The sequence below is a fragment of the Nymphaea colorata genome, chromosome 9, assembly GCF_008831285.2.
Source record: "Nymphaea colorata isolate Beijing-Zhang1983 chromosome 9, ASM883128v2, whole genome shotgun sequence".
Taxonomy (NCBI): domain Eukaryota; kingdom Viridiplantae; phylum Streptophyta; class Magnoliopsida; order Nymphaeales; family Nymphaeaceae; genus Nymphaea; species Nymphaea colorata.
The window spans coordinates 1,918,823-1,945,362 of record NC_045146.1 but is presented as its reverse complement, the minus strand read 5'-3'; the positions used below and the strand labels follow the sequence as shown (position 1 = coordinate 1,945,362).

The following is a 26,540-nucleotide window of genomic DNA, read 5'->3' as shown; positions in this document are numbered from 1 at the left end:
TAAGTGCAAAATTCAAAATTTTGTTAAATAAAATAAAAGAAAAAAGTAAAGGGTAAGATAGAAAAAGAGAGAGAAAAAAAAAGAAAGAATGCAGTCAATAACATCCAATTCAGTTTAACCGAGTCGAGCGCTGTGTCGGGCCACACCTGCACCCTCACCAACGCAGGTGCGCCACCATATTTGGCGCACCCGTGTGAGTTGCACATTACGATGAAAGAGAAACATCTGAGATTTTCAAAATGAAAATCAGTTTTTTTTTTTGTTTTCTGAAACTACGATGTCTGCCACTGCATTTTCTTTTCAGCCTTGAAAATGTAATAATAAGATAACTCCACAGAAATGCAAAAATATGTAGCCGATTGCCTTTATAAAAACTTTGTAAGTGAATCCTTATACAAATACCAAGATAAGAGTAGAACATAAAACAGATATCAGATACCTGGAATAGTAGATCCTAGGTTCTCTCGAGAAGGTGAAGAATATAACATCCGGATTCTTTTCTATCTACCATCTCCACTACAACTTCGGGTACTTATAAATCCTGAAATCCCGTCCAACCCCAACTGCAACAGCTAGGTAAAACAAGAAGCAGTGGCAACCAAAATTTCCAAAGTTGATACAAATTCCAGAGAGGACAACAAGATTAGAGAAGACACCAAGGTTTGGCACATTAACAACCTAGGCGATGACGAACTAAGGTGTCAAAATCATGGCCGGAATTTGCCAGGAGAAATCAAGGCGGAGCGGTACACTCAGAAAATTAGTCTTTAACTTCAGAGCTTTCACCAACTTCTGTTTCCATTCGCTTGTACCATGCCCCAATCCCTGTGTTCTTCGCCAGATCCATCCCAGATTGCAGCTTCCATATGGGCCTCAACACTCCAAAAACTGACAAATCTGCCAAGTTTGGCTTATTCCTACCTGAAAATAGATTTGTCAACTAGAATAAGGCCTCGAGATGCAGACAACCAACTTGGCAAAATCATAGTTCTAGAGATGATCCGTTGGCCCAACCAACATGAAATCAGACAGAATACATCACCACGATTAGAAATATTTCTTTAGAGCATGGAGACCATAATTGCTCATGTTACAGAGAGAACTAGAATTACATGAACATCTTTCCTGAACAGACACAGCAAGCATCAAGCTTTGCATCAACTATCCTATTGTTGTATTCAATTCTTCAAGGATAATAAATGAAATATAGGGTTCTAATTTCTTATTTTATAAATAACTCAAAGAAAGAAAGAAATATGCATCTCTACAACCTAGTCAAAAATTATCATCCATCCTCAACACATTCCCCAGCCACCAAACAACAGCCAGAAGCATGCAAAATGCAGAAGGAAATATGCCTAGATTATGTAGACATGATTGCACATTTTTTTATTGGTTTACATTCTTATCATGTGTTTTACTGAATTCCATATTCCTGCTTCTTTGAAGAATCACAAGTTCAAAATCATAAGACCCAACCACAAAGCTGCAAAACCATAGGCAAAGTATTTTTTAAATGTCAGAACCTTAAGTTTCTCGCTTGGAGAAGTCAAAGGCCCAGATATGCAGACAGGAACCAACAAATCCAAACCCACCCGTTGCTAATGATGGACATGTAACACATACCCATAAATTGTCTGTCATTTAAGGCTCTGATCCAAGTATTTGCAGCAGCATATAGAGCAGCACGTTCGTCGGTAATGTTGTGCTTCTTTTTCAGCTTCTTTGAGACAAGATACATGGCTGCAGCCCCAGCATACTTTGCAGTCCATCTCTCAAGTGTAGTAAAATTACCTGGACAAATAGTTTTATATTTCAGGAGAAGGGCTGTGATAATAGCATGAAAAAACACGACCCAAAACGAGCAATGTAGCTGTGCATATAGAGAAGAAACTATAAATAAGCAGGTTCTCCTCACCAAGAGTAGTTATGTAATCAAATGATTCCAATGCCTCTGATGGACTCCTATAGATGTTTGGGGCCAGTACATGGACTAAGTGGTTATCAACCCACCTGAAATTTCAATTAAGAAATTACTAGGGAGTACACGGTAAAGAATGTATATTTGTATGGTTTAGCTGATTGGTTCAAGACAGCAAGTAGAACCATAGCCAACAAAGGAAATGAGCATAAAACAACACTAACATAAAAGAAGTCAAATTAGCAATTGGGTGTCTGACAGGGCCTCAGACAACAAGTAAACAGAGACATGCATACATCATAATGCTTCAACTAGAACATCACTGAATTCCTAAGTAACAAAATTAAGCCAACACATGATGGTGGACATAGGAAAATGAGGGTTACTCAGGAACACAGGAACCAGCAACAACTTGGAGTACAATGAGATGATCTCAATCACCAGTCTTGACAATTCCTCCGTTGACATGAAATTGGTGAATGAAAGTGCAACTTGACATGGGGTTGGAAAACACCTTCATCATCCACTTACCAAATACATCTTTCACTGGGCAAGAAAACAAATAGAACTTCTCATGATTTAACTTCACTAAACATAGACAGACACTTGCCAACCCTTGTAAAATAGGTCTGCCAAGCTGACAAAAGCACCTTTGTGTGAAGACTTCCATGTAATAAATTTAGAATGAAGAGGTACATATCCAGGTCAATTTTTCAAATTGGCAAGTCAAATTATGTTCTGGACTGAGTCATAATAGTGATACAGGCATATGGATGAGGTTATAAAGAGCACACTCCCCCAGTTTTATTATGTACTTGTTTTCCTGTTATACTCTGTAACTTCATGTTGTGGACAAGTGAAAGCCATTAAGAAGCTAGCAGACATTAAAAATTTGGAAACTGAAACATAAAGGTGTTAGCCACCGCTAACCCTGGTAAACCCTTGCAAGAGAAGATCCCCAAACTCACACACACACTCAGCCCTAATCCCAGATTAGGGTTCTCCCTTCTCCAGAGGGCCAATGCTCAAAAACATGCCATTCCCTAACTTGGGTCCTTTGAACCTTTTGTTAAGCACTTGGATCAGTCCCAGGGGAACCCGATCCATAGTCTCAAATCCGACATCTAACAATACCTCCCCCTTTGAAAAACACCTTGTCCTCAAGGTGTGAAGAAAGAAAAAATAATATCAGACAGTCAGGAGTCCTGGCATGACTGCAGCCAAATGGCTCAACAAGGGCCATGATAGTGTGTGGACGCCGTTGGAATTCAGCTGCTCCTGCTCAGAGATTTCTTCCAAGTTGGCATGAGAGAGTACTCCCGATAATGGCGAACTACCTGCTGGGTTATTGGAATATGCATTCCTTGGCTTCCTTGTTCTATATTTGAAAAGCTGCTGTTGAGACCTGCATTTGGAGTTGATGCAAAATTTGCCAGCCCTAGAAGATGAGGTAACATCAAGTGGGTAGTACTCTGAAGCAGGCGGTCTAGGAACTTCTCCATTATTGAGTCTGGTGGAATGATTTGAGCAACTCTTGTACTAGCTTAGGTCGGTCCCATCTGGTAGCCTTTTCCTGGAAGGTATCCTTCTGCCACAAGCTTTTTCCTTTCCTTGGGATATCTCAAGTTCCTCAATAGACAGTGGATAAAGTTTGTCGTCAAACATCTTCAAAAATGCCTCCACCCTCTCATCAAGCCGTCCAGGGTCCTTTACAGTAGACTGAATAATAAACTGCAATCCTTGAATTCCAGAGTCATTCCTCGGTATCAGTATCACAATGTAACCAACCTGCTCAACTGTACGGGGCTGATGGACCGCTGGCTGCTTTGCAACAAGAACAAAGAGCTGAAGCTTTGTAGGTAGTACCAAAACATCCGGATAAACCTGAATATAGAATAGTAGGGCAGAATTCTCATTATCTTGGGTAAGGCATTGAACAGGGTAGAAATGCATTTTGCAGTCTGAAGCTTGACAATTCTATTTGTCAAGAACTGTGAAGCAAACAAAGTCTTGCATATCTGTTCTGGACTACAAAACAATAACTTCCCAATATCAATAACCAGGGTCTCTGCTTCACTAGGTCCAATGTTACCTGCGGCATGACACTCAAAAAAATGTCATGGAGAGCAAGAGATGAGAAAATTTGAGAGGTCTTTAGCTACAAGATGAACAAGTCCCTCAAGTTTCTCACTCCAACGCCATGTATTGTCCTCCAATATTAGAGAGGAATAGTACATTGCCTGCTGATGTGGCTGTCTAAACTTGAAGTTCTCATACACCTTTACCATGCTTTCCTTGATTACAGACAAGTTTTCTAGTTCCACTTCAAATTAAGCAACTTTTTCAATTATGGCATCCAGCAATAGCTTCATTTTGTGGTTGCATCCAAACACATTCAACTGGAACCCAAAATCAGATTGAGATATCTTGTACATCAAACCAGCAACTTGTAATCATTCAAGTAATCCGTCAATAAATGTGTGAAATGTCGGTGACAAGTTCTGCATCAGAAGAATGGCATGACTCAGGACAGCTGAAATCTATCTTGATTCTTGACAAAAGCCTTCAGAGTGAAGAACAAGACATCTGGCTTGTACCACAATCTTGAAAAAGAAGTTTTTCTTAGCAAAAATGGATATTTGGCCTGTTGCACTTCTTTAATTGCTAGATCAGTGGGAACGAATAAATTTGGTGCAGGCAAATGAGGTTCATCATTAGGGGATGCATTTATCGGTTTCTGCACAATGGCATCAGTTATTTTCTCAACAGAAAATTCAGTTTGGTACCACTTCTCAACAGAAAATTCAGTTTGGTACCACAACTCCACCATATCTGTGGGCCTTTAAAATTCTTTGATTTCCAAAAGAACATGAGATTAGTTAGAGTGAGATCATTTAGTATCATGTAGATAGTGTCTGGACAGAACTTAGAAGAAAGTGATGATCCTACAAGGCAATCATGTGGTGGATAGAGCGTAGCATCCGAGCATATCTCGGTGAATGTATGCTCGATGGTCGAACAACCACTGTCGCCATGAAGGAATTCCAACAAAAGTCCCAAAATAGATTTGATGAGAGGCGAACCCCTCTGTTTTACTGCAATCCAAATGCCCAACGTTCCCACTAGAGTATGCCTCATCTCTATTTCTAATGTCTCCTCAACTGTGTCCTTGGTCTCAATTTCTAAGGCAGCTCTCTTTGAGAGCCGACAGCTGGTCCATCATGCTTAACTCTCGTGCACACTGTGAAACTCCACGTGCCCTGGACTCCCACTTTCACCAATGTTTGGATCATCAATAGTCATACTCCTGCCTAAAGCCAAGTTGACTAATTCTCCTTTCACTGCAAGGACGGGCATCGTCAAAGACTCGACAAGCACTTTTGATGCTTCTTGTATACTTCGATTTTCAGTAGGTTGCAAAACTCCATGTGCCCAAGACATTGTCTCCTGAAGCTAAGTCATTTGTTACCTTCCACAACAGGATGAGGGCGAGGACGAGGGCGTGGGCGAGGCATCTGTCTTTTGTTCTTAGTCGAGTATACCTTTTGTTCCTCAAGCTCACTGGCTGACCTTTCAATATCTCCATCCTGGAACGGGTCGGCACTACCTGCCCCAATCCCCCTCTCAATGATGTTGGCTTCCATGGCTGGGCTCCAAGAGGGTTTCTCAGGCTGCCTTATTGAGCCCCCCTTCCACTTTTTGGTGCCACCATCTTTGCGTCCTATTCTAGGGATGAAGGGATTCTCTGTCGCTAGTCCTTCCTCCGTCAATACCTTGTTCAATTCCGCATAAAAGACTCCATCCATAACGACACCATCCTAGAGCCATCGTGGAGTGGTACAAGGACCTCGTTTCCTGATGTGAAGTCGTTATCACCTTTAATAAGAAGATGAGAGCTAGGGTCAATCACGATTTTTTGTTGTCAATCGAGTGACCATGTTTGCCATACCAGGGGGTTTCTCCGGCTGCCTTAGTATGTTTGGCAGCATTTTCTTCTTGTCACCACCCTTCTCGCTACAACCCCTATCACCCTACCTTCTGGTAGGCGCTCCACGCTCAATGCCTCCTTGGTTAGCCTTTTCCGCATATAAAGAACCATAACTATCATTCAACACATCCATTAACAACCAAGCATAGCAACCAAGTTGTTGGCAATGATAAGATAACTTTGAATAGTCATGCGCTGAATGATCTTGTTCCTTTTTTGCATCCAATATGCTCCAAGATAGCATCTGAAATTATCGGTGGAACAGGAATATTATGCTTCCGACTGTTGGCAACAGAATGACCTGGCAATGAAGCTTCTCTACCATGTGGACTGTGCGGCACGATGGTACGATTAGCTACCGCATCCTCTCCCTTGGCTCAAGCATGGTCTCTGCAACAACGACCATCGACGCATAGTCCATGTTGAGCATTCTCGTAGGAAACTCCAAAGGCGGGTGTTGCATCTTTCCTGGTTGTAACTGCTGAGAGGCTTTGGAGACCTTGTGGAGCAACTCCTCCAACAACTCCTTAATAATGAATTGCCTTGAGCTAATCGTCTGAAATTTCTGGTCGATGTCGAACATCTGTTGATCAATCCTATCAAAAGAATCTTCCAATTTCACCTTCCATCAATCTATCGAACCCAATTGCTCTACAATGGCCTCCATCAGTTGCTGCCGGAGACTAGCTCTGATACCATTCATACCCACCGCTAACCTTGGTAAACCTGTACAAGAGAAGGTCCCCAAACTCACACACACACTCAGCCCTAATCCCAAATTAGGGTTCTCCCTTCTCCATAGGGCCAATGTTCAAAAACATGTCATCCCCTAACTTGGGTCCTTCGACCCCTTTTTTATAAGCACTTGGATCAATCCCAAGGGGACCCGATCCATAGCCTCAAACCCGACATCTAACAAGAGGATATAATTTTCATAGGGAAACTTTGCCATATTCCTTCCTCTTTATCTCCAACATCTCCTTTCCCCATCTTTTCGTGTGTATGTGTGTGTGCACGTGGGCATGAGAAATTAAACTCGAGCCTATACAGTTGTTTAAAGTTTTCTCGACACATAAAAAAGGTGCCTACTTTTCAGCTGATAAAAACTTGACAGTCTTTTGAAGACGCTTCCAACAGTTCAAAAACTCTAATATTACCAGGCTTCAAAATAACACAAACGAGCCCATGCTCTTTCATTTCTTCGAACAAGCTCCAGCCAGCCTGTACACAATTAGCCAGAAAGGTGGTGAGGTTCACCACCTAAACCTCATGAGAATCTCATGCCGTTGTTGAGTATGTTACAAACATGTGTAAGGCCTTCAAAGAGGACGAAAAACTGAGTTCAAACTTCGAACCCCTCAGCACTCAGCTCATTTGTCAGACTTAACATAGACAAGCAGTTTCATCTTGCATTTATAGCAGACAAAATCGTTCATCTTCCATCTCTTTAGTATTTTCTAGGCTATCCACGTATTGTTATCAATACTATGAATAAAACAATCAAGCATTTTTTCATGCAGAAAACTTGGAGTTACAAAGATCATTGAAAAGATGAGGCGAGCCGACGCTAAAACAAAAAAGACGCAATAACCACATTACCTGCACCATTCTTTTTCTTCCACCACAGCAGAACCAGTTGAGTTCTCTTCTGTCGGATTAATACGTTGCTGAAGGGTCTCTATTATCTCTGCAGTAGACAGAGAAAATAGTATGAACGTGCTTTAGAATAAGATCTTCAACGACCATTTCCTCAAAGGAAGGGCATTCGGGACAACCATCTTATATTGAAAGTTACACTAAACAATGAACATAGAAGAAAGCGATTTCTGCTACCAACACAAGATACAGATCTAAGACAAATTAAAATACTCACGAAATGAGTCGTTGAGTTGCTTTCCGTCAAGAACCACGACAGGCACCTTCTTATATTCTGACCACTTGATCTCCTTCTTGCTTATGGGGTTCACCTCGACTACTTTATAAGGCAACTTATTGTAGTCCAGAAAAGCTAGAAAAATGCATTGAATGCATCATAGAGTAAGAACAACAGCCACATAGAGTTAATAATTCAGAAGGCAAACGCTCCATAGCAGATTAGGATATGGGATGGTACCCTTGTAAACATCAATCATGCTTATTCTTACTATAAATAGAACTTCCCAAATAAAGCCAAAAAAGAAAAATATATATATATACTTGTTAAGAAGACAGCAAACAAAAATATTTCACGCTAAATTATGACTCTCGTCAAAATCACGAAAAAAAATGCAGGTAAAACATGAAAGAAATTCAATGGAGCAACATTGCTTTTTCCTTGATTGAGGAAACGATAATATTGAGGAAGCGCCTACCCGATGTAAAAATTTTCAAACATGCGTCAGTACCATGAAGTTCCCGTAATTTGGGTTTGCACCACGATCATAGAAAACAACTCAATTCGAGTGAAGAAGCAGCTCAAATTGTAAATCTTCTAATCATCCCAAAAAAGCAAGGCTAACGCCGCACTAGAAGATCAATAAAACGAAACAGAAACGATGCAGCCCTCATGCTATTTCGGAAAAAAAAAATCCCAGAAAATTGCCAAAAAATAATTCGAACAAGAAGAAGAACAAGACAGTAGGAGAAAGAATAAACACCAACCTCTGACCTTGTTACAGAACGGGCAAGCGGCGTACTGATACAACACGAGCTCCTTCATGGAGAAACTAGGTATCGCTTCCCTCGCCATTGCGGCTGCTCCGGCGGTGGCGAAGGAAGACGAGAGGACCCCATTCGCAGGAAGGAGGAACTCCCGGGAATTGGCTCCCAGACGAGACAACCATGATGATGGTGGTGGTCGAAGCAACGACGACGATGAGGGTGCTGGCGATGGTATAGGCGGTGATGCTGATCGGAGAAGACGAGCATTGAGAAGAGGACGGCTTAATCCCTGAACCCTCCTCATGGTACTGTTTCAGAATTTCCTTGTTCCCACCATCCCTTCTGTTCTCCAGACGCACGCTCAACGCTTTGGAACCTTCAAGAAAGACGTCGTTCGGGTCGAATCATTGGATACGGATCCGAATTAAGATGATAATTATCTCCTGGGCATTTGGCCGGGCCCAAGGTTCGACAAGCCTGAATCTCTTGTTCAGCTTGAACGTCAGCTTCATATTTGTCTGTATCCGGTTTGAACTCCATTTTTATTTAAAATTCTTAATGTTTTATTTTTCGATGTCTCAGAGACACTGGCGATTTATCAAAAGTTCCAAAAACTTTTTAAGAAAGTTGCCAAAAGTTTGTATGTCACGTTGATATATATATATATATATATATATATATATATAAAGTGAGAGTAAGAAAGAGAGGCACACAAAATTAAAAAGTGCAGAGAGAGATAAATATATATAAAGTGAGAGTAAGAAAGAGAGGCACACAAAATTAAAAAGTGCAGAGAGAGATAAATAAATATTAAAAAATGAATTCCTATTAGTATTTGACTCTGATTAAAGAAGATCCGATTAAATTGGATATATCAAAAGTTTGCATCACTTACAACAAGCATTATAAAATCGGCCTGACTCGATACCAAACTGATCCAATTCAGCGGCTGGTTCTCAGTGCCATATAATCAATCTATTTTAATTATTTTTACAACTTTTTTTTTTCATTTATTTGTAAAAAATAGCCTTTCAAATGTTTTCCTCTGATTCATTTGTTCTTTGAGATGTTTGTTTACTTGCATGTGCTTCTTATGGATGCAACTATTTTTATGGCTTATAATTCATATTTTAGGTGTATTAAATTCAACAGATGTTGGTAAAAAACAACCATTGCACTTACACGAGAATCATGATCGATAAGATTTAGGAAGAACTTACCAGAAATTAAATTTAAACAAAAAATAATAACAAATATATATCTTACTGCAGCGTAACTTAATGTATCATGGAGTTTAAATTGCTAGGCCAAATGTCATGTCTTAGTTAAGCAAACACGTTCAAAATGTTGTTATTTAGAATAATTCATGATGTTTAATTGTAATTAGACAAACTTGTTTACTGATATTAATTGGTTCATTGAGGAGACATATATGGTAGAATTTGATATACACATCTTGTATATGTGACCATGGCACGAATACATAAAACATGTAATTAGGTTGTAATTGGTCTTTAATGAAAATTATCGACACCTCAAGTGATGCTTGGATCAAGCTAAGATTAGATGAACTGAACTTAAAAATTAATTCGACGACAAAACAAGCTTAGATCTTAAGCTGGAAAAAAAAGCAAGGCAGGCTGATGTATCCATTTTAACATATTTAACATCTTAATAGGGGTAGAGCCAGGAAAAAATTGGTTAAGGGCGCTGTTATAAAATTTTAAATTTTCAAACGTCCTAATATGTAAATGTGAAAAATTACTTTGAAGTATCAATATGAAAATAAACATTTTTGTTGGACTGTATGTGCAGTTGTTGCCCATACAGTGCCCACACCTGTCTTAGCCCCTACATCCTAGTTATAAACATGGGGTGGAGCAAGGGGGGCTTGTAGGGGCCCTGGCCCCCACTACAAGAAAAGATTAAAAAATTTTACATGTTATATAAAATTTTTGAAAGATGATATTTTAGCCTCTGTCAAAATTTAGAAAAATTAATTCAGCTTTTCTCATGAAAAATTTATGGCTTCGCCCCTGGTTATAAATATTAAAAGGTTTATGAAGATAATCTTGCTAGTGCTTTGCACATCAATAAGGCATTTCATATGACAGTTACAAATTGTTCTTCTTGTCAAATGGCCCTGGAGGGTAGGTTAGTTTTGCAATGCTTCATAATCATATTGAATTTGACTTCACACCAATAAGGGTAGAACTATATATATATTATAAGAAGAAGGTGGGTGGCAACATTTTTAAATTTTTTGAGAGAAAAAATATAATATTTTTCAAAAAATTTAGCAAGGCCAAATAAAAAAATTTCAACATTTAAAATTATAATAATGAATTTTATTGTCCCAATATATGAAAGGGTGTGGCCGGAGGGGGGGGGGGAGAGCCCCCCCACTTGGTTTAGTTTGGCCTTGCACACTGGTACTCTTAAGTTGTAACTACGTCCACACAAAAGGAATACGAAGTATCGGTATAGAAAAAAACAATTTACGTGGGACTGGTGGTGTTTGCGAGGGATTGTCCACACTCGCCCACATGTGCTAGGCAGTGTTTGCATCGATGCACCAAATGAGCTCGGACGCATTGTGTGTGCCTTGTGTTTGTCACCTTTAAAGTGCGAGAGAAATTGATAGCCGATAGTTGAATATTAAAGCTCATAATTTATGTTGTTTGTTATGATATTCTACTTATAAGTCACTTTTCACAAGTTACAAATGGCTTTTCTTAGAAAAAAAAAACTAAAAAACATTTGAAAAAATAAAAAATATCATTGAAATGTAGTTTCGATTTTATTGGCGTTAGCACCCGAAGATCAGCCCCAAAAATTCGCCTCCACTAATAAGGGGGCGTTTCTAGTTATCTTTTAAGAAATTAAAATTATTTAAATAAACGAGGTATTTTGTTGATCTAAAATTTTGATTCCTTGATAAATTATTGATTTGAATCAAAATTCTACACCATCAAAAGCCACCGCGATCGTTTTTTTTGTTTCCAAGTAAATGAAAAAGTATTTTCTGTACAAAATTTTCAGAAAGGTTGTGCACTTTTACGGAATTAGAACAAAGGTCGGATCACCAGGTGCAAATTTTTCCTCTCCATTTTAGTTAGTTCTCGCCTTGTTCTGCCGGTCCTCGGGGACAACCACGTTATGGAGGCTCCCATTCCTGCGGGATTCTGGTGCTCCAGTCCTTTCATTGTCTTCCCTCTTTTGGTATTACTATGTTCGCCTTCCTCGTCTCCTAAACTTGGTATAGCTCGTTTTTCTTTGATTGTTCTTCGTTGATTTGGTCTCTGGATGAGTACAGTTGAGGCGAAGTAAGCTGTTGCAGGTACCGAATTGCGGACAGCGTGGTGCTGGATCGCTGCTGGCCGTCGATTCCGCCAGAAACCGGAAGCTTGGCTGGTGAAGAAGCTCCTTCTTGCTCGATCATGTTCGCCGGTTTGGACGCTGCCTGGCTGGAAGAGTAATGCGATTTCTTATTCGTTTTAACCTTCTTCGTCGCCGTGTTTTCTGGCCACGAGAGCCGGTAGAGCTCCCCGGAGTTTTGGGTCTGCGTAAGACTTGTGGTCAAACATTCGCCCTTTTGATTATCCTGTTCAACCGAATCTGTGTCACTTCTGGAAGGGCGTAAAACTCTAAGAAAACTGGGAAGGACAATAAATTGACGTACTTCTAATTGTCAAAATTAAAGAAAATTCTCATATACAGAATGAAAACGAAAAATTACTGATTGATAAATGAAGTTTCTTTTTTGGGTCCATGTTCAAAGCCTTGATTTTAGGGCTGCTGTTGTCATGGTTCGTCTGCTTGGACAGGAATGAGGATTTCTCCAATTCCTAACGGATGTTCGTTTTTGGTCATAGGCTGAAGAATCACAGTTTATAACTATTTAATCACGTGATTGTTGATTGCGGTGCTACGTATTTGATAACACAAATCTTCTGTAGGTGCTAGCCTCTAGAGCTTTCTCTCAGTAAGCGAAGAACCATGTCTTCTCGCCGGTTCGCTGTGCTAAAGACCGGCAATGGCTCTGAATTCGTGCAGAAAACGTATGGTGGTTTTGACAAGATGAGTGAGAATTTGCTTGAGGAGGATGGGGAGGAGTGGGTAGTGTACTCTGTGATGGATGGCGATTTCTCGTTCGAGAATGAGATCGACACGTTCGCAGGGTTCGTCATCACGGGCAGCCCTGCTGATGCCCATGCAGATGATGATTGGGTACTGAAACTGTGTGAGGTTCTCAGAGTGTTGAACCAGAAGAAGAAGAAGGTGCTTGGCATTTGCTTTGGCCACCAGGTACAGACATCGTTTTTTTTTCAGTTTTCTTCAACGTCTGTGCAAAATATTTGTAAAAACATGGTCCACTTTTTTCTGTTCTCCAACAAAATGAGCTTCCATGGGGTAAAAACAGGTTTTAATTTGTCTATCTCTTTGGGTTTTGTTCTGTATACGCCATGAATTCGAGATGGTTCAATCCTAAACAAACCAAGTTCAGGGTAAAAGATGTGTAAATAGATGGTTGTTAGTACGGCATCATGTGCTGAATATCGTGTTATATGTTTGGCATATGTTACTATTTTTATAGTATGTGAAACAGGACAGAGTCAACCAAGCATACCATAAGGTGGAGTTAAGTCTCCTCTACAAAGCAACCAGGATAAAGGCGTGTCAGATTTGGTTGTGCTGGCCCAAAGAAGAGTTGACCTTTCTTGATAAAACTCTGGGCTGAACTTCTGCACAGGTTTATCACAGCAATGCCCACATCAGCAGCAACCCTCAGTTTTAAATGAGATTATTTTCCTTTTTACTGGACTATTTATGGATGCAAGGAAATCAAGAACAGCAACAGTTACAACCAAGTTGATGATATTGATTTTAGATTTATTTATTTTTGCACGGCAATCCTGTTTCTTCGGCTATGTGTTCCCAGCTTGTTCGCTAACTGTGTAGCCTTCTCACCAAACAGGTATTGGCCCGAGCATTAGGTGGCAAAACTGGTCGATCAGACGTAGGATGGGAAATTGGTCTGAAGCAAGTTCACTTGGATACTGAGCTCGTTTCTAAAGTGTTCAACGTGCAATTACCTCCAACTGTTAATGTATTAGTTAGTCACCGTGACCAGGTTTGTCATCATTGAACCGCATCTTTTGCTCTGCTTTTGTTGTCACATGCGGAGACCAAGTCTTTTAACTACAGTACTGCTTCTTTACTGTTAATATCAAGTGATCTAAAATCAGAAAAATGAATTTGCTTCAGCGGGCCCAGCTGAATCGGTTGGCAATTGGCAAAAATTGTTCTTATTTTTTTTAAATGGAACTAATATATAAGATAACTTAAAAAATTGTTGTATGGTACCAACAGGATGGTTGACGTGAGATTGCTATGTGAAACTAAGTGTTGCCTTTTTCCTGTTATTTAGGTCAGTTGTGTTCCTCCAGGAGCTCTCATTCTTGGGTCTTCAAAGAAAACAAAAATCGAGATGTTTTCAATTGGAGACCATGTGCTGGGCCTTCAATACCATCCGGAGTTCTTCAAGGATGTTGTATTGGACATTATACATAACCTTCTTACAACGAATATGTTGGACGTATGTCTTCATTGCACCCTTGCTTCCTTTCAGATTCTCTTGCTTGTGTGGATGTCTTTTCTTTTTGTCATAGTTAGGAAAAGCTTATACTTCTTTACTTAATTAGAGTTTTAAGGATCACCTGATTTTTCTGAAATTATCTGTTCCGAACTTTTTGTTTAATCAGCGGCAGTTATTTGTTTAGAACTTTTTGTTTTGTAGATAAGCATATTTTGTCCCCTTACAATGTTCTGATGTAAGAAAAGCAGATATTAAGCCTGCTTATAGTTCATCCCAGTCAGTTCTTTTCTGTATGCTTGGATTTTCTGCAATAATTGGTTGCTTATTTTTCTCTCTCTCGTATTAAGGAATAATGGAAAAGAAAAATGTTATTGGAGAGCTTCAGTTTCCTGATCCGGTTAAAAACTTAAAATTGCTTATGTTGCTTTTCAATTGTATTGAGACAGGCTCAACTTATTTTGTAGTTGTACAGCTTTTACTGATTAAAAGAACAACTACGATCATTCCCTTACTGTTTTTTGGTTTTCAGTAACAGAAAAGGTGTTCTCCGCTAGCAATTTCAAGTTTGATACCTGGTTGTAGTCGGTATACATTTCAAGTTTTCAACCTTTACTCACAAAGAATTTTTGTGTTAGAAAGCTATATTGCTTATTGGGTACTAGGTTTCAACCCAGAAGTCTTCTCTTTTCTTAAACATTTAAGCGGCAAGCTGGTGCTATGCAGACCTGACTCTCAGATTAATGCCAAGTGTCATGTGCTGAGTATTGAGTTTTTGACACTTCAACTTGAGGATCTCAATGTCAAACCCCCTACCCAGGTGGCTGGAATGTGAAGACTTAGTCACCCTATAGCTCAAAGAAAGTAGATGAAGTATGGCTAACTTTTATACACATGTTTTGAGTGCGGAACATGTATTTTTTGCAATTATTTATTTCAACTGCTATTTTCTGTTGTTCTGACTTTTGAACTCGCCTAGGATGGCACTGCCAACAAAGCAATTCAAAGTGTTAAAGAGAATGATCCACATCAGGAGCAGCTCAAAGGTTTATGCAAGGCATTCCTGAAAGGTCCTACTATCAAAGAAGTGTAATCAACCTAACACGTGCTGAAGGAACAAAGATGGGACTATGATGTTTTTCGTCCTTTTTATTTGGTGTTCATATCTGTTTCTTGTTTGCCTTGATGTTATGTTTTGATCTTTTAAACAAAATGCATCAAGTTGTCTCATAACAAATCTTGTACTTGATTCAAGATCTTATTTATTGGAAATACAAATACTTCTGTTTGTCACTGAAAGGATGCTAGAAACCTGGTTTTGGTTTCAACCTAGGTTCACAGACCTCTGTCGATGCGAAAAGCAGGTTTTTCAACACAATCATAGTGCCAACTGCCAACCAAACAAATGTTAAGTAATTCAGGGATCCTGTTGTTGTTGAAGGAATCTAGTGGCTAGTTCCATTAAAGAACATGAAAGAAAAATTCACGAGTTCCATCCCTATTACTCTCCTAGGGAATCAACCATGGATGGATTCCTCTTTCGTTTGGAGGTATTGAATACACCTAGAATTCTGAACTCCATGCTATTCTTACCAATAAACAAATCAGAGCTGGAGGTGTCCGAATCGAATTAAAAGGAACAACAGGCTTTCGTTCTGAATCTGTAAAATAATAATTCTGATGCAGCCACACATTACAGCACACTAGGCCTTCTAATTCCTTAAAGAGGTTTATGATTTGCAGTATAACTAGGATATTTGAAAAATTTTCAGTACAACTTGGTAGGCGTTTCAGATACCATCGAAGAAGAGACTGATGAACATTGCCTCCAGTTCTGCTTCTGTCTAACATGTTCAAAAGCCTTGATTTCTTTTCACCTTCTTTTAACCATAAATAAAAGGTGTCCTTTCTAGAGAGAATGCGGTGGCTTACTAAAACAATACAAAAAGCTCAAGCTGATAAAAGAAGTTGAGGTTTGGCTGAGGACCTTTCAACCTGACACCTTTCACAACACCATCTTATGATTACCACCAAGCTATTAATTGACTTTGATTCTTCCTATGCCTTTTCTGTCAGGTCTCAGAGTTCACCAACCAGTCAAATGTTTGACTGGCACTGGTGGGCCACCCATGCTAAGAGAGAAAAAGGGTTCGCCTCCTTCTCACCTAGCAAGTTTGGTGAGCCATCTGTCACTTAACCTAGCCCGCCTCCTTCACCACACGGTCCACTAAGCCTGAACCACCTCAAGCCCACTAGACCCAGCCAGATGATTGTAGGCTCAAGTGAAACTGGTATAGTTTTCCAAGCCTCTCCCTAAGTGTGCATGGGCTTAGCTAGTTAACATTGTGTCGTACCTAATTTCTTGCTTGTGTGGCTTGTCTCCGCCAAGATGGTACATGGTTCGTCTCTACCAACTGACACTCACTGGTCAATGGTGCGCAGGTCCTAAGCCTCGAATGGAGAATGAAAAATCTTCTCGTCAAGCCCCTCAGTTCTCTACACAAATATCTTCATATCACCGGTTTTATACATGCATTCCTTTTTATGATGATGAAAATAGTCAATCCACCAAACTCAAGTGTGGATTTTAAGACAAGGATTACCAGAAATCGGATTATTCAAATCGGTTACGAACCGATTTCAATTTGGTAGTCGAGTCAAGAGTGGTACATGTTGTTTTTAACTATTCTATTTCTCAAAAGTTCAAGAATAAAACTTGTAACAATTTTTGTCGACTCACAACCGATTTGATTGAATTGCTGAATCGGTCGATTCACCGAATCAGCAGCTTGCCCGATTCAATTTCAAAAGCGGTTTTATGGCATTGTTTAGGACTTAAAAAAGTTTGGCTATGGCAAAGGCTCATCGTTTTAGACTAGTAAACTGGTGATAGTTTGTTCATCAAATTGATTTTTATGAACATTATTCTTTTGAATTATAAATAATAGATGCATGACATGACATTTTAATTGATAGGTGTTTCGCTTTCCACTCAAATGTTGGAGCATTCCGAACTGGGAAAACTTTTTTGGCTTGGCTTGGACAAGGTCGGCGAGAGCCAACGGTGACCGGCCGGCTAAGGCTCGCCGGACTCCGGAATCGGGTCCTGGTTCCAGTGGACCCGAAATGAGACGCAGTGGCGCGGCCGTAAATTCGAGAAGATGATCTCCATTCCGGATTGGGTAGCCGCTGCTCCACCTATATAAGGCGACGGGGAGCTAAACTGCGAACGTCTCTTTGCGCCATCGCCTACTTCTCTGAAACTCAGAGAGAAAGAGATAGAGGAGCCGCAGGGTTCCTGGAAATCCTTAGCCACCTAGCCTTAAACTAAATTCTCCATTGAAAATCATACGGTAGCATCCGTTTTCTTATTCCCTATCTGCTTTTTTCCGTCTTTCATTCTGAAGAGGGATGTGCGTTTGAGGTTTCCCATAAAGAGGGCGAGATGTCTCTCTCCTCTTTGTCCACCGCCTCGCTCGTCACGCCTATCAGTTCCCACAAGTCCTGCCGGTGGCACGCCCAGGAATTTGTCCCGGCGCCAGTGGTTCTAGTTCCTTGTTCATGGAGGAATGGGGGCTCTCCGCCGTCTCGCAAGATCCGGGCCGTTGTTGAGACGGACCCCAGGGAGGCGCTGGAGCGGTGCTGGAAGATACCGAGCGATGGGTTGGATGGGGCGGCTTCTTCCTCTTCTTCGGGGATGGCGGTGCCCGTGATGAAGCAGCGGGAATATGGGGCTTTCGGCACCGTGACACTAGAGAAGGGGAAGCTGGATTTAGCGCAGAAGACGTCGAAAGTTAGCCCACAGGTTGTTCCGCCTTTCTTTTATGTTGTATATCCTTTTTTTTTCCTGTTTGAATTTTCTTGTTTGGTATTATAGGGGTTCACTTTGATGCTTGCTAGCAGTGCATGTGAAGGATTAATTAATAATGTACAGGTTTAGCGATTATTGTACATGGGGGAGTGAGAATTTTAGCAGTTATTGCTCTTGAAATGGTTCGAACTATTTTCTTCTTTCAAAATCGTTTCCATATACTGTTATGGATAGAAGAAAGGGGATGAAACGTCTAGCTTTCAAAAAGAAAATTGATGGAACTGGGAGCAAGAACTGTTTTTACGTTGTTGGGTGTGATGTCGAACTGTGAAAGGGTGAGCCGGACCACCGCTGTGTATGCGGGCCAGCGCAAAAGTTTCTGTTGACCGTTGCAGGATGTGATTTAAGAGGAATGTAATTGTTCCGTGGTTTCAATGGTTCGAGGATGGATGGCTGTCAGCTTCTGCCTTTTCGGCAAGTCTACCAATGGAGGTGCGAGGGTGTACTGGCGTGTCCAGCTGGAGGACTAGATATGTTATTAGCATTTCTCGCCTAATAGCACAACTTGTTGCAGCAACCGTTGTCCCTTATCGTTCTTTAATTTAGTGCTGTCTCTGTTTATCCAATCAGCCGAAAGATTGCTTGTTGGTTGTATGATTCTGAACCTTTTTCAGACCCAGGGATTTAGAATTTCAAAGGGTGTTTCCCTCTTAGGAACATTATTGGTGATAAAAAGGCTTGTCAGGGAATTTGTGTTAGATACTTGTATGTTTAACTGGAATAGGTATCTTACTTGTTTCAATATTATTAGTCGTCTTCACTTTCTGAGAATCATATGAAAAGATGCAAGGATTGGGACTTGAGGGCCACAGGGATATGGATATCTGTTGGTTTTTATCAATTAGTTGTCTTTCTAAGAAGTTGTTGACATCAGTTGGGATTCTTTTTCAAAACTGTTAGTTCTCACAAAGTCGGTGTAGAGAGTAATTAACCGTTGAGTATACCCAGGGCATAGCAACAGATCGCAATTCCAAAAACAGGGAAACCTATGTTTATCATCTGAGCTTCTTTTATTATTTTAAACATTCTGGCTAACGGTTAGCTTCTCCTTAGATAACTATCGATTGTAAACTTCTAAAAAGAGGGATGTGTGTGTCATGTGTAAGACTCAAGCTGTATGGCCTCTTGTTCCTGTACCATAGGACGATACACTTTGTGTCTTCTTGCTGTCTCTTTTGATGCCTTGCCATGGGAACTGGTGCATAAAGTGTTGCTGGCACATTGCCAGATAGGGCAGTTTGCAAGAGGTTACCATCACTAAGCCATGCTGGTGCTAGAAGTAGTTGTGGCATCTCCAATGTTTATTGGATGGCTTGATATATCTTTCTTTTTTAAGAGCACACATGATAAAACATGTTAATTGTGGTTTCCAGATAAGGAAGCAGCTGCGGTTTTGGTCAGAGTTTATTAAATTATTTCAGCTGCTGTCAGAATGTAATTCTTAAACTCTGGGTTAGAATTTTCTGTTTATTTAGATACCACACCCAACCTTGAACTCAGCTACTTGTTGAATGATAACTTTACTTTGATGTAGAAAGACTTTTAATTTCTTAAAATACTTTTGGGTAAAAATGGAAGTTAGACTGAATTTGTCATTAGAATGTGAATGCCCCAATATCATTGTCCACTATTTCTTGAGAAGGTTTCTTTGTGGTGTTTCTTTTGAAAGTTGTTTCTTCTTTTGGAAATCTTGGGAAAGTCTTGGATAGCACTAAAAGAATAAAATATATATTTTCTTTAAGAAATGTGCAAACTGATATGGTGATTTTATTAAGAAGTATGTTGATTTTTTGTTGCAAAACTAGGAAAATAAAAAAAAGCAGGAAAGTCTATACTTAAAAATTCTCACATAAATATCATGATACTATTGTGGCATGACTTCTTCAATATCACTTGCATATTTGTTTATGACATTTTGAAATTTTCAGCAGGAATTCCAGTAATTACTGGGAAAATTAGCAATATTATTTGCAATCTTCCAAAATGTCGTGGATATGGGTGAATATGAATGAATCACACAATTGAAGTCGATGATTCCTTAATACCAGCCAGTCCTTTTGGTTGATGAGTCCCTCTCATTTTCGTATTCATGAAATATATTTTTCTTTTCTGCATTTATTAAGATCTTTCACTGTTAACTTAAAATGTTTCAAGTCTAGCTCTTTCCATTTGATTTGACACCTTCTCAGACAGACCTTTTGGTGTCATGCTATTTCTCAGTAACTAGTTATTCCATATATTTTCCCTTCAATAAAAGATTTTCTGTATTCTGTTGTTGTGAATGTTACCCCTTTTTGTTTAAAAGGTTTCAGCATTAGCTCTCTCCACTTGATTTGACCCCTTTAATGCTATCTTGTTATCCTTGGCGGCGTCTAAAATAAATAGCTTGTTGTGGAATGATGAACATGGCTGGAAGCATGTATTGATTAGTTGCTTTTCTGTGGGTTTGTGCATAGTGATGTACATACATGTCCCTTGCAGTTGCAAGGCGTCTTTTCTGCGTGTGTGAAAATATTTGTCTTCCAGAGAACTATCTTAGCCTATCGTTTGCTTTATGAAGCAGATACATGAATCTGTATAATCTCCATTGATTGAAATGAAAATTTTAAGCACGGCAGGTTGCCAGGTACTTTTTTGCGCAAAGGGAAAAGGGACTGACAACTAGTTAGTGGATATGTTTATACTTTATGTTAGTCTTCTTTTAGACAAACATTTTTTTTCCAAAACAATAGACTGTAAGTGCTTAGGGGAAGATGTACTTTATTCTATCTATTTCCTAGGAATTAGTGCATGATATTCAGATGAATGAGACAGTGTTGAGTGGGTTGAGTTTTTAATCAGTATAATCCTGTTGAAACTTCATCAGTTTGATTAAGCAGCAAAAACTTCTTCCTTACATGAATTTATTAGGACCTAAGATGATTTTTTGTCCGCATCCTATAACCAAAATTCCTGCAGACTGTCTTTGCTTTACAAGATTTGTCCGAGTGATTATCTTGTATATAATGTATATATACCATTGTAGCTAGCAGATGGAGGTGGTAGTGGCAACATTGGGAAGCAGAATAATCATGGTGGTGGTGATGGAGGTGATGATGGTGGCGATGACGATGACTATTTTGGTGATTTTGAAGATGGTGATGAAGGAGATGAAGGAGGATGGTTTAGGAGACGGCTTGTTCTTCAAGAGGTATGCTGATACCTATGCGCTTTCAAGAGCGAATTATATGCCAATGTTCTTTATTGATTATTACTGACTGACATGGGTTTATGTTTCCAGCTATTTGATCGGAAGTTTGTAGAGGCAGTCCTGCAAGAATGGTCTAAAACAATGATGCATTTGCCTGCTGGACTTCGTCAAGCTTATGAAATGGTGAAGCCTTGTTTCTCTTGTTTGTAAAAGGAACTAAAAGTGGAATGGGGATACTGACCTCATTTGCTACAGGGTTTGGTCAGCTCTGCTCAGATGGTGAAGTACCTGTCAATCACTGCCAGGCCAACCACCGCAAGGTTTATTTCCCGGTCTCTTCCTCAAGCAGTATCTAGGGCTTTCATTGGCAGGTACTATTCTTACCTAAATCGAACTAGTTCACTTGAGTTTTGAGTGTTTAACTTTGTTGGAACATATATGATTGTGATTGGAGCCACCATAAAAAAAATCCAGCCACCAACACAACATTTTTATACACCAAAATTTATGTCTGTTCTATCAGTTCTGGTGGTTATCTTTAACCATCTATCCTTTAGAAGTCCATTGATGAAGCTGTCTCTGGCTGTTGACCACGATTACTTGGTTGCTTTTTTTTTTCCCACCTTGTTTTAAAACTTTCAAGGGTTATTTCTGAACAGTCCATTTAGAGTGCTTATTTGTTTAAAAGTCTGTTAAATTAAAACTAGACTTCAATGTGGATTACTATTTTGAGTGTCTATGTAGATTGCTCTAGTTTTGATGCCTTTTTTGTGTTTCCAGAATGCTTGCAGATCCATCTTTCTTATGGAAAATGGTCTTAGAACAAGTTTCTACAATTGGTTGTACTGCTTGGTGGGAGATTCAGAATCGAAAGGGAAGGTACTGGTTTTTTGGTCTCTCATGTTCGCCTTAATAGTGATTCAGTGAATTACTTTTTTTTTTTTTTTTCCAATTTTGACGGGGCTCATTTTATGCAGGCTAAAGAAGGAGTGGGATCTTGCACTTATTAATATCTTGACAGTTTCAGCCTGCAATGCACTGGTTGTTTGGTCTCTTGCCCCTTGCCGTTCATATGGAAATACATTCCAATTTGATTTACAGAATACTTTGCAGAAGCTTCCCAACAATATCTTTGAAAAGAGCTATCCTCTTCGAGAATTTGATTTGCAGAAAAGAATCCATTCATTCTTTTACAGAGCTGCACAATTATGCACAGTTGGAGTGGTTGGTGGAGCAATTCAAGGTTGTCTATCCAAAGCTTGTGCTTCAAAGAAAGAGGAGAGGTATTTCATTGTTTATTGGCTGATGATACTTATTTGACTTTTTGCATTCTTCATGTACTTATGTTTTTTCACTGGGTTACAGGATATCAGTGACATTGCCTGCCATCAGTACCAACGCTCTTGGTTATGGGGCATTCTTAGGCCTTTATGCGAATATGCGGTATCAACTTCTATATGGTGCAGAAAGAGCAATGTTGGATCATTTTGATGTTCTTGGAGTAGTGATGTTCTTCAGCACTGCATTCAGGTGAGCTTTTATGCTATTCTTTGGCTTCTTATTCTCCATTTTTTATGAAAATATGACTGTTTGCTCGCATATTATGATCTTGACTTGTACAGTTAAAAGTGCTAGGTGGGATTAGTTGGCATACTCCAAAAGAGGCTTAGCAGGCACCTAACTGGGGCCTAATTGGTGCAATTTGACAGAAAATAAAGAGAAAAAGAGAAAAAAGGAAAAAGAAGAAAAAAGCAGGGGAAAAGTGAGGATTTTAGAGCTCCACCTCAAACAATATATTAATAGAATGAACAAAAGAATTTGTTTTTTAATGTTGAAATAAAAAATAATAATTTTTTGAGGCACCTAGATGTCTCTGCTTAGGTGTTTGTCTACTGCCTAGGGCTTAGGCGGGTGCCTGGGCTCACTTTTGACTATGTAACTGTGATGGTGGTGTTGAATATTGTAATGCTCATGAATGGGGGTTTTAAAGTTTCTTCACCTCGAACAATAGGCTACTGCTTGGAACCTAGGCTGACGTGTTGAATATTATTATTGTAACACTTGTAGTTGCTTATATTTTTTTCTTATTCTTTCCTTAACCAATAATTTTTTTACTAGATTCCTTAGGTTGAGAACACTGACATGCCATGAATAGTTCTCACGTTTCTATTGTGAAAATATTATGGTTTGGTCTAGATCTGACAGCTTACTTGTTTTCAACTGTACTGTGGTTTGGTTCTTTTATATCAATGTTGGGATAAATCAAATGTGCATGGGATTTGTTCGAGCTATGATGGTATGAGAGTCACAATGACTTAATGTAAAAAAAAAAGCTCAAATGAGAATCTGATATTGCCTTTAGTTCCTTAGTTTGCTGTTACTTTACACCAACTCACCCTTCAGAACCATGTTTGGACTATTCAAACACATTGTGAAAGTTTGCATTCACGTTTTCTTTTCAGCCCTATGATTTGACGTACTTAAGTAACACGATGAGAAGGCCTTTGTTAACTTTCTGTGCATTCTAATATGCCATCATACTGATTCTTTACTTATCAGCTATTCTGCATGCTAGTTATTTGTGCACTAAGGTTTTAATATGGTATGTGGTATTTGATAGGTTTTTCATATAGTCATTTGAACAGGTTGAAGCATTTTTCAGATGTGACCTGTAGGATTTTTATGTTGTTGTGCAAACATGTTAAAGTGTTTTTTCTGTCTTTTTTGTTGCACTTAGGTCAAGTTTAAAGTGTTTGGTGCTTTGTCACAGATATCAGTGATATTTTAGAACATCACAGCAATATTGCAAAAAACAAGTAAAATGGAAAAACTGAGAAATTAATGTGATATTTTATAAACAATGCCGAAACGAGAATATCATATTCATGGTAATATCACAAATTATTCATTCCTTAGAGGGAAACAGTTTTAATGTGTTTTTAAGCTTTTAGTTTCATTTCTTGTTGCTGTTAACATTTTTGAAATGTTCTTGCAAGACAATTAGTGGATCATAATTTCATAAATTTTCTATTTTGTGTATATTTCAATTTTTTCTAATTCCTGATATTTTCCTGAAAAAAGGTAAATTTGTAACTAATAACCTGGAAAAACCTCGCCTATAGAAGCTGTAGACAATATATTTGACAGGAAATCTGATGTAGGCACTGTATCATGTTCTGTAACACAATCTATATATTGCATATTGCTAGTCAATCCATTATCGTTCATTCCTTGAGTAAGGAGTTTACGACGATGATTTTGATCTGATCAATTCAAATCATAAGGAGGGTAATTTTAATATTTTTTAGTTTTTCAGGCGTTTCAGTTTTTAACTTTCTTGATTTTTATCATATTTTTCTATGTGACACTTCAGTGGAGTCTTTGCATTCTCATAAGATTAGGAGAAAAACAAATTTGCTTTTCAGTTTGGTGTGATTGCCAAAGATAATCGAAAGAAAACTGTTGGGATAAATACTATTTAGTTTCCTTTTTTGGGTTGTGGTTAGTGAAAATGGTAAGAATAAAAGCCCTGGCAGATTCCTTCTCTCTTCAAAACCTAATACTTCCCATGGCTTTTTTTGTAGTAGTTTATGTGGGAACGCTAGTTAGTTATTGTTGAAAACTTGTGGTGTGATCTGTTGTTTTAATTCATTTCTGTTAGTAACTTGGTTTTCAATGTTAAATGTTGAACTTTATTTTATATATGTAATAGATAATTTTTTTTTATGAATTTCTTAGTTATGTTTTACTGTAGGTGCCATGTGTTATTTCCTAGCTTGGGAATGCTATATTAATGTTCTGTGGTTTCATATTTAAGTTTGCTAGGTCTTGTTTTAATCGCTTTAAAATTGTTTCATGCTTTTTTATTGTTTTATTGTTGTTACTGTAAAACATATTCCAGACATGTCTTATGATTAATGTTAAATACTTTTTGCAACGTTAGGCAGGGGCATGCATGCTGTTTAGACTTTAGAGTTGGACACGTTCTTTTGGGAAAGGTTGAAAGGGAGGATTGCCACTTGTGTTCTGATGCAACTGAGTCCATCAGTAGGCTTGCTCTTTGAATTTTGAACGACAGATGAAACCAAACAGTGTCATCCTCTTGTCTGGCTACCTGTTGAACTGGAATGTGATCTATACAAATTATTGTGATGTAATTTGTTTTTTGCAAGTTAAAACTATAGATGCGTCAATTTAAGGGAGTGTATGGTGTTGAGAAATTAGGAACTAATAAGTGGTTTGACCCTTTTCATGCTCTAGACTGATCAACGTATTGTACTTCTTTTTATTTATTTTTTCTTAACTATAGAGCGTAACTGATAACATTTTTTATTCATTAATGCAGACTATTGAATATCAAGTTAGGAGAAGTATCTCGGCTCGCATGGCTTGGAGTGGAGGTTGATCCTCTTCTTCAGTCTGACAACCTGCTGAAGGCTTACGAGAGACCTGGTGATGCCGTTGACAGCAAACCTAATTCGAAATGGTTCATTTCAAAGAGTGCTGTAGTATCTGGGCTTGGACTCCTTGGCATCAAGCAGGGCAATGAGGAACCTGCACAGACAACATCGGGCAGCAAGACACGCAGGAAGAGAGTAGTCCGCAAGAAGGTAGCAGCGAGTTCATCATAGCATTTCCTCGCAATTTTGCTTTCACCCTTCATTTTCAGGTAAGCAAATGTAATGCAAAGGGAGTTTTGAATCAGTAGCGAGTGATCAACTGAAGTTCTCATTTATCATTTATGTGGGGATGGGTGGTGTTCAGTAATCTCCAGAATGTGGTATTGAAAACTGTTGGTAATATGAATGGGTTGTGGGCAAGCGATGGCTGTACTATATTCTGGGTAAGAGATGTGTGTACTGAATTCTTTTGATGTCTTTTTTGCATTACGTGAGAAGTACTAATATCTTCGCTTGTAATAAAAGGTGAGGGAAGGTATTTTTGTTTTCCTACCGCTACTGCGATGACCATCTCTCTCTCTCTCTCTCATTGATTAATGATTTTTCATTTTGTCGGCTCTCTGTCTCTCTCTGTGTGTCTCCGTGCATGCAATTGGCTGTCAACTTTGTGTAATGTGTTTCATAAAAAGTTCACAGAATGTATTCTCAACTTACATCTCTTTCTCTGGAAGCGTGGAGCGTACTTCTGCCATTTTCATAGGCACCATAAACGCAAGTAAACAGAGAGAGACTCATCCCGCGATGCAAGTCTTCTAAATATAGTAGGCTATTATCGTGTACGTCCTCTTTCCTTGTCAACAAGCTTGCTTTTTGCCCAAGGCCATGGCGTGTTGAACTCAATAATCTTTGTGCAATCAAAGTGCCCGTGAGGACA

The 26,540-nt window shown here is 39.0% G+C and overlaps 3 protein-coding genes and 1 pseudogene across 4 annotated transcripts; 2 read left to right on the top strand and 2 right to left on the bottom strand.

The window, feature by feature from the left end:
* Nucleotides 1-340: 340 nt before the first annotated feature.
* LOC116261466 (uncharacterized) lies at nucleotides 341-8,907 on the bottom strand. Its single transcript, XM_031640236.2, has 6 exons — nucleotides 8,550-8,907; nucleotides 7,783-7,917; nucleotides 7,509-7,596; nucleotides 1,919-2,013; nucleotides 1,627-1,794; nucleotides 341-921 (listed from the first exon to the last, which is right to left on the bottom strand). Exons 1-6 carry the CDS (start codon nucleotides 8,851-8,853, stop codon nucleotides 761-763), a joined length of 951 nt encoding a protein of 316 aa, XP_031496096.1. The 5' UTR covers nucleotides 8,854-8,907; the 3' UTR covers nucleotides 341-760.
* On the bottom strand, nucleotides 2,022-7,489 carry LOC116261465 (insulin-degrading enzyme-like 1, peroxisomal; annotated as a pseudogene).
* Nucleotides 8,908-11,698: 2,791 nt separating the features above from the next.
* On the top strand, nucleotides 11,699-15,444 carry LOC116260043 (gamma-glutamyl peptidase 5-like). Of its 2 annotated transcripts, none has more exons than XM_031638117.2 (6): nucleotides 11,699-11,771; nucleotides 11,890-12,024; nucleotides 12,509-12,857; nucleotides 13,528-13,683; nucleotides 13,981-14,148; nucleotides 15,125-15,444. In XM_031638117.2, exons 3-6 carry the CDS (start codon nucleotides 12,549-12,551, stop codon nucleotides 15,236-15,238), a joined length of 747 nt encoding a protein of 248 aa, XP_031493977.1. In that variant the 5' UTR covers nucleotides 11,699-11,771; nucleotides 11,890-12,024; nucleotides 12,509-12,548; the 3' UTR covers nucleotides 15,239-15,444. The 2 variants fall into 2 exon arrangements, with proteins under 2 accessions (XP_031493977.1, XP_031493976.1); XM_031638116.2 differs by having other exon boundaries at nucleotides 11,699-11,808.
* A 1,923-nt stretch (nucleotides 15,445-17,367) lies between these two features.
* On the top strand, nucleotides 17,368-26,158 carry LOC116260749 (protein RETICULATA-RELATED 1, chloroplastic). The gene is made up of 8 exons (XM_031639206.2): nucleotides 17,368-17,950; nucleotides 21,042-21,206; nucleotides 21,297-21,389; nucleotides 21,462-21,577; nucleotides 21,987-22,085; nucleotides 22,184-22,489; nucleotides 22,572-22,736; nucleotides 25,552-26,158. The coding sequence occupies exons 1-8, from the start codon at nucleotides 17,591-17,593 to the stop codon at nucleotides 25,835-25,837; spliced, it is 1,590 nt and encodes a 529-aa protein (XP_031495066.1). The 5' UTR covers nucleotides 17,368-17,590; the 3' UTR covers nucleotides 25,838-26,158.
* The last annotated feature ends 382 nt before the right edge of the window (nucleotides 26,159-26,540 follow it).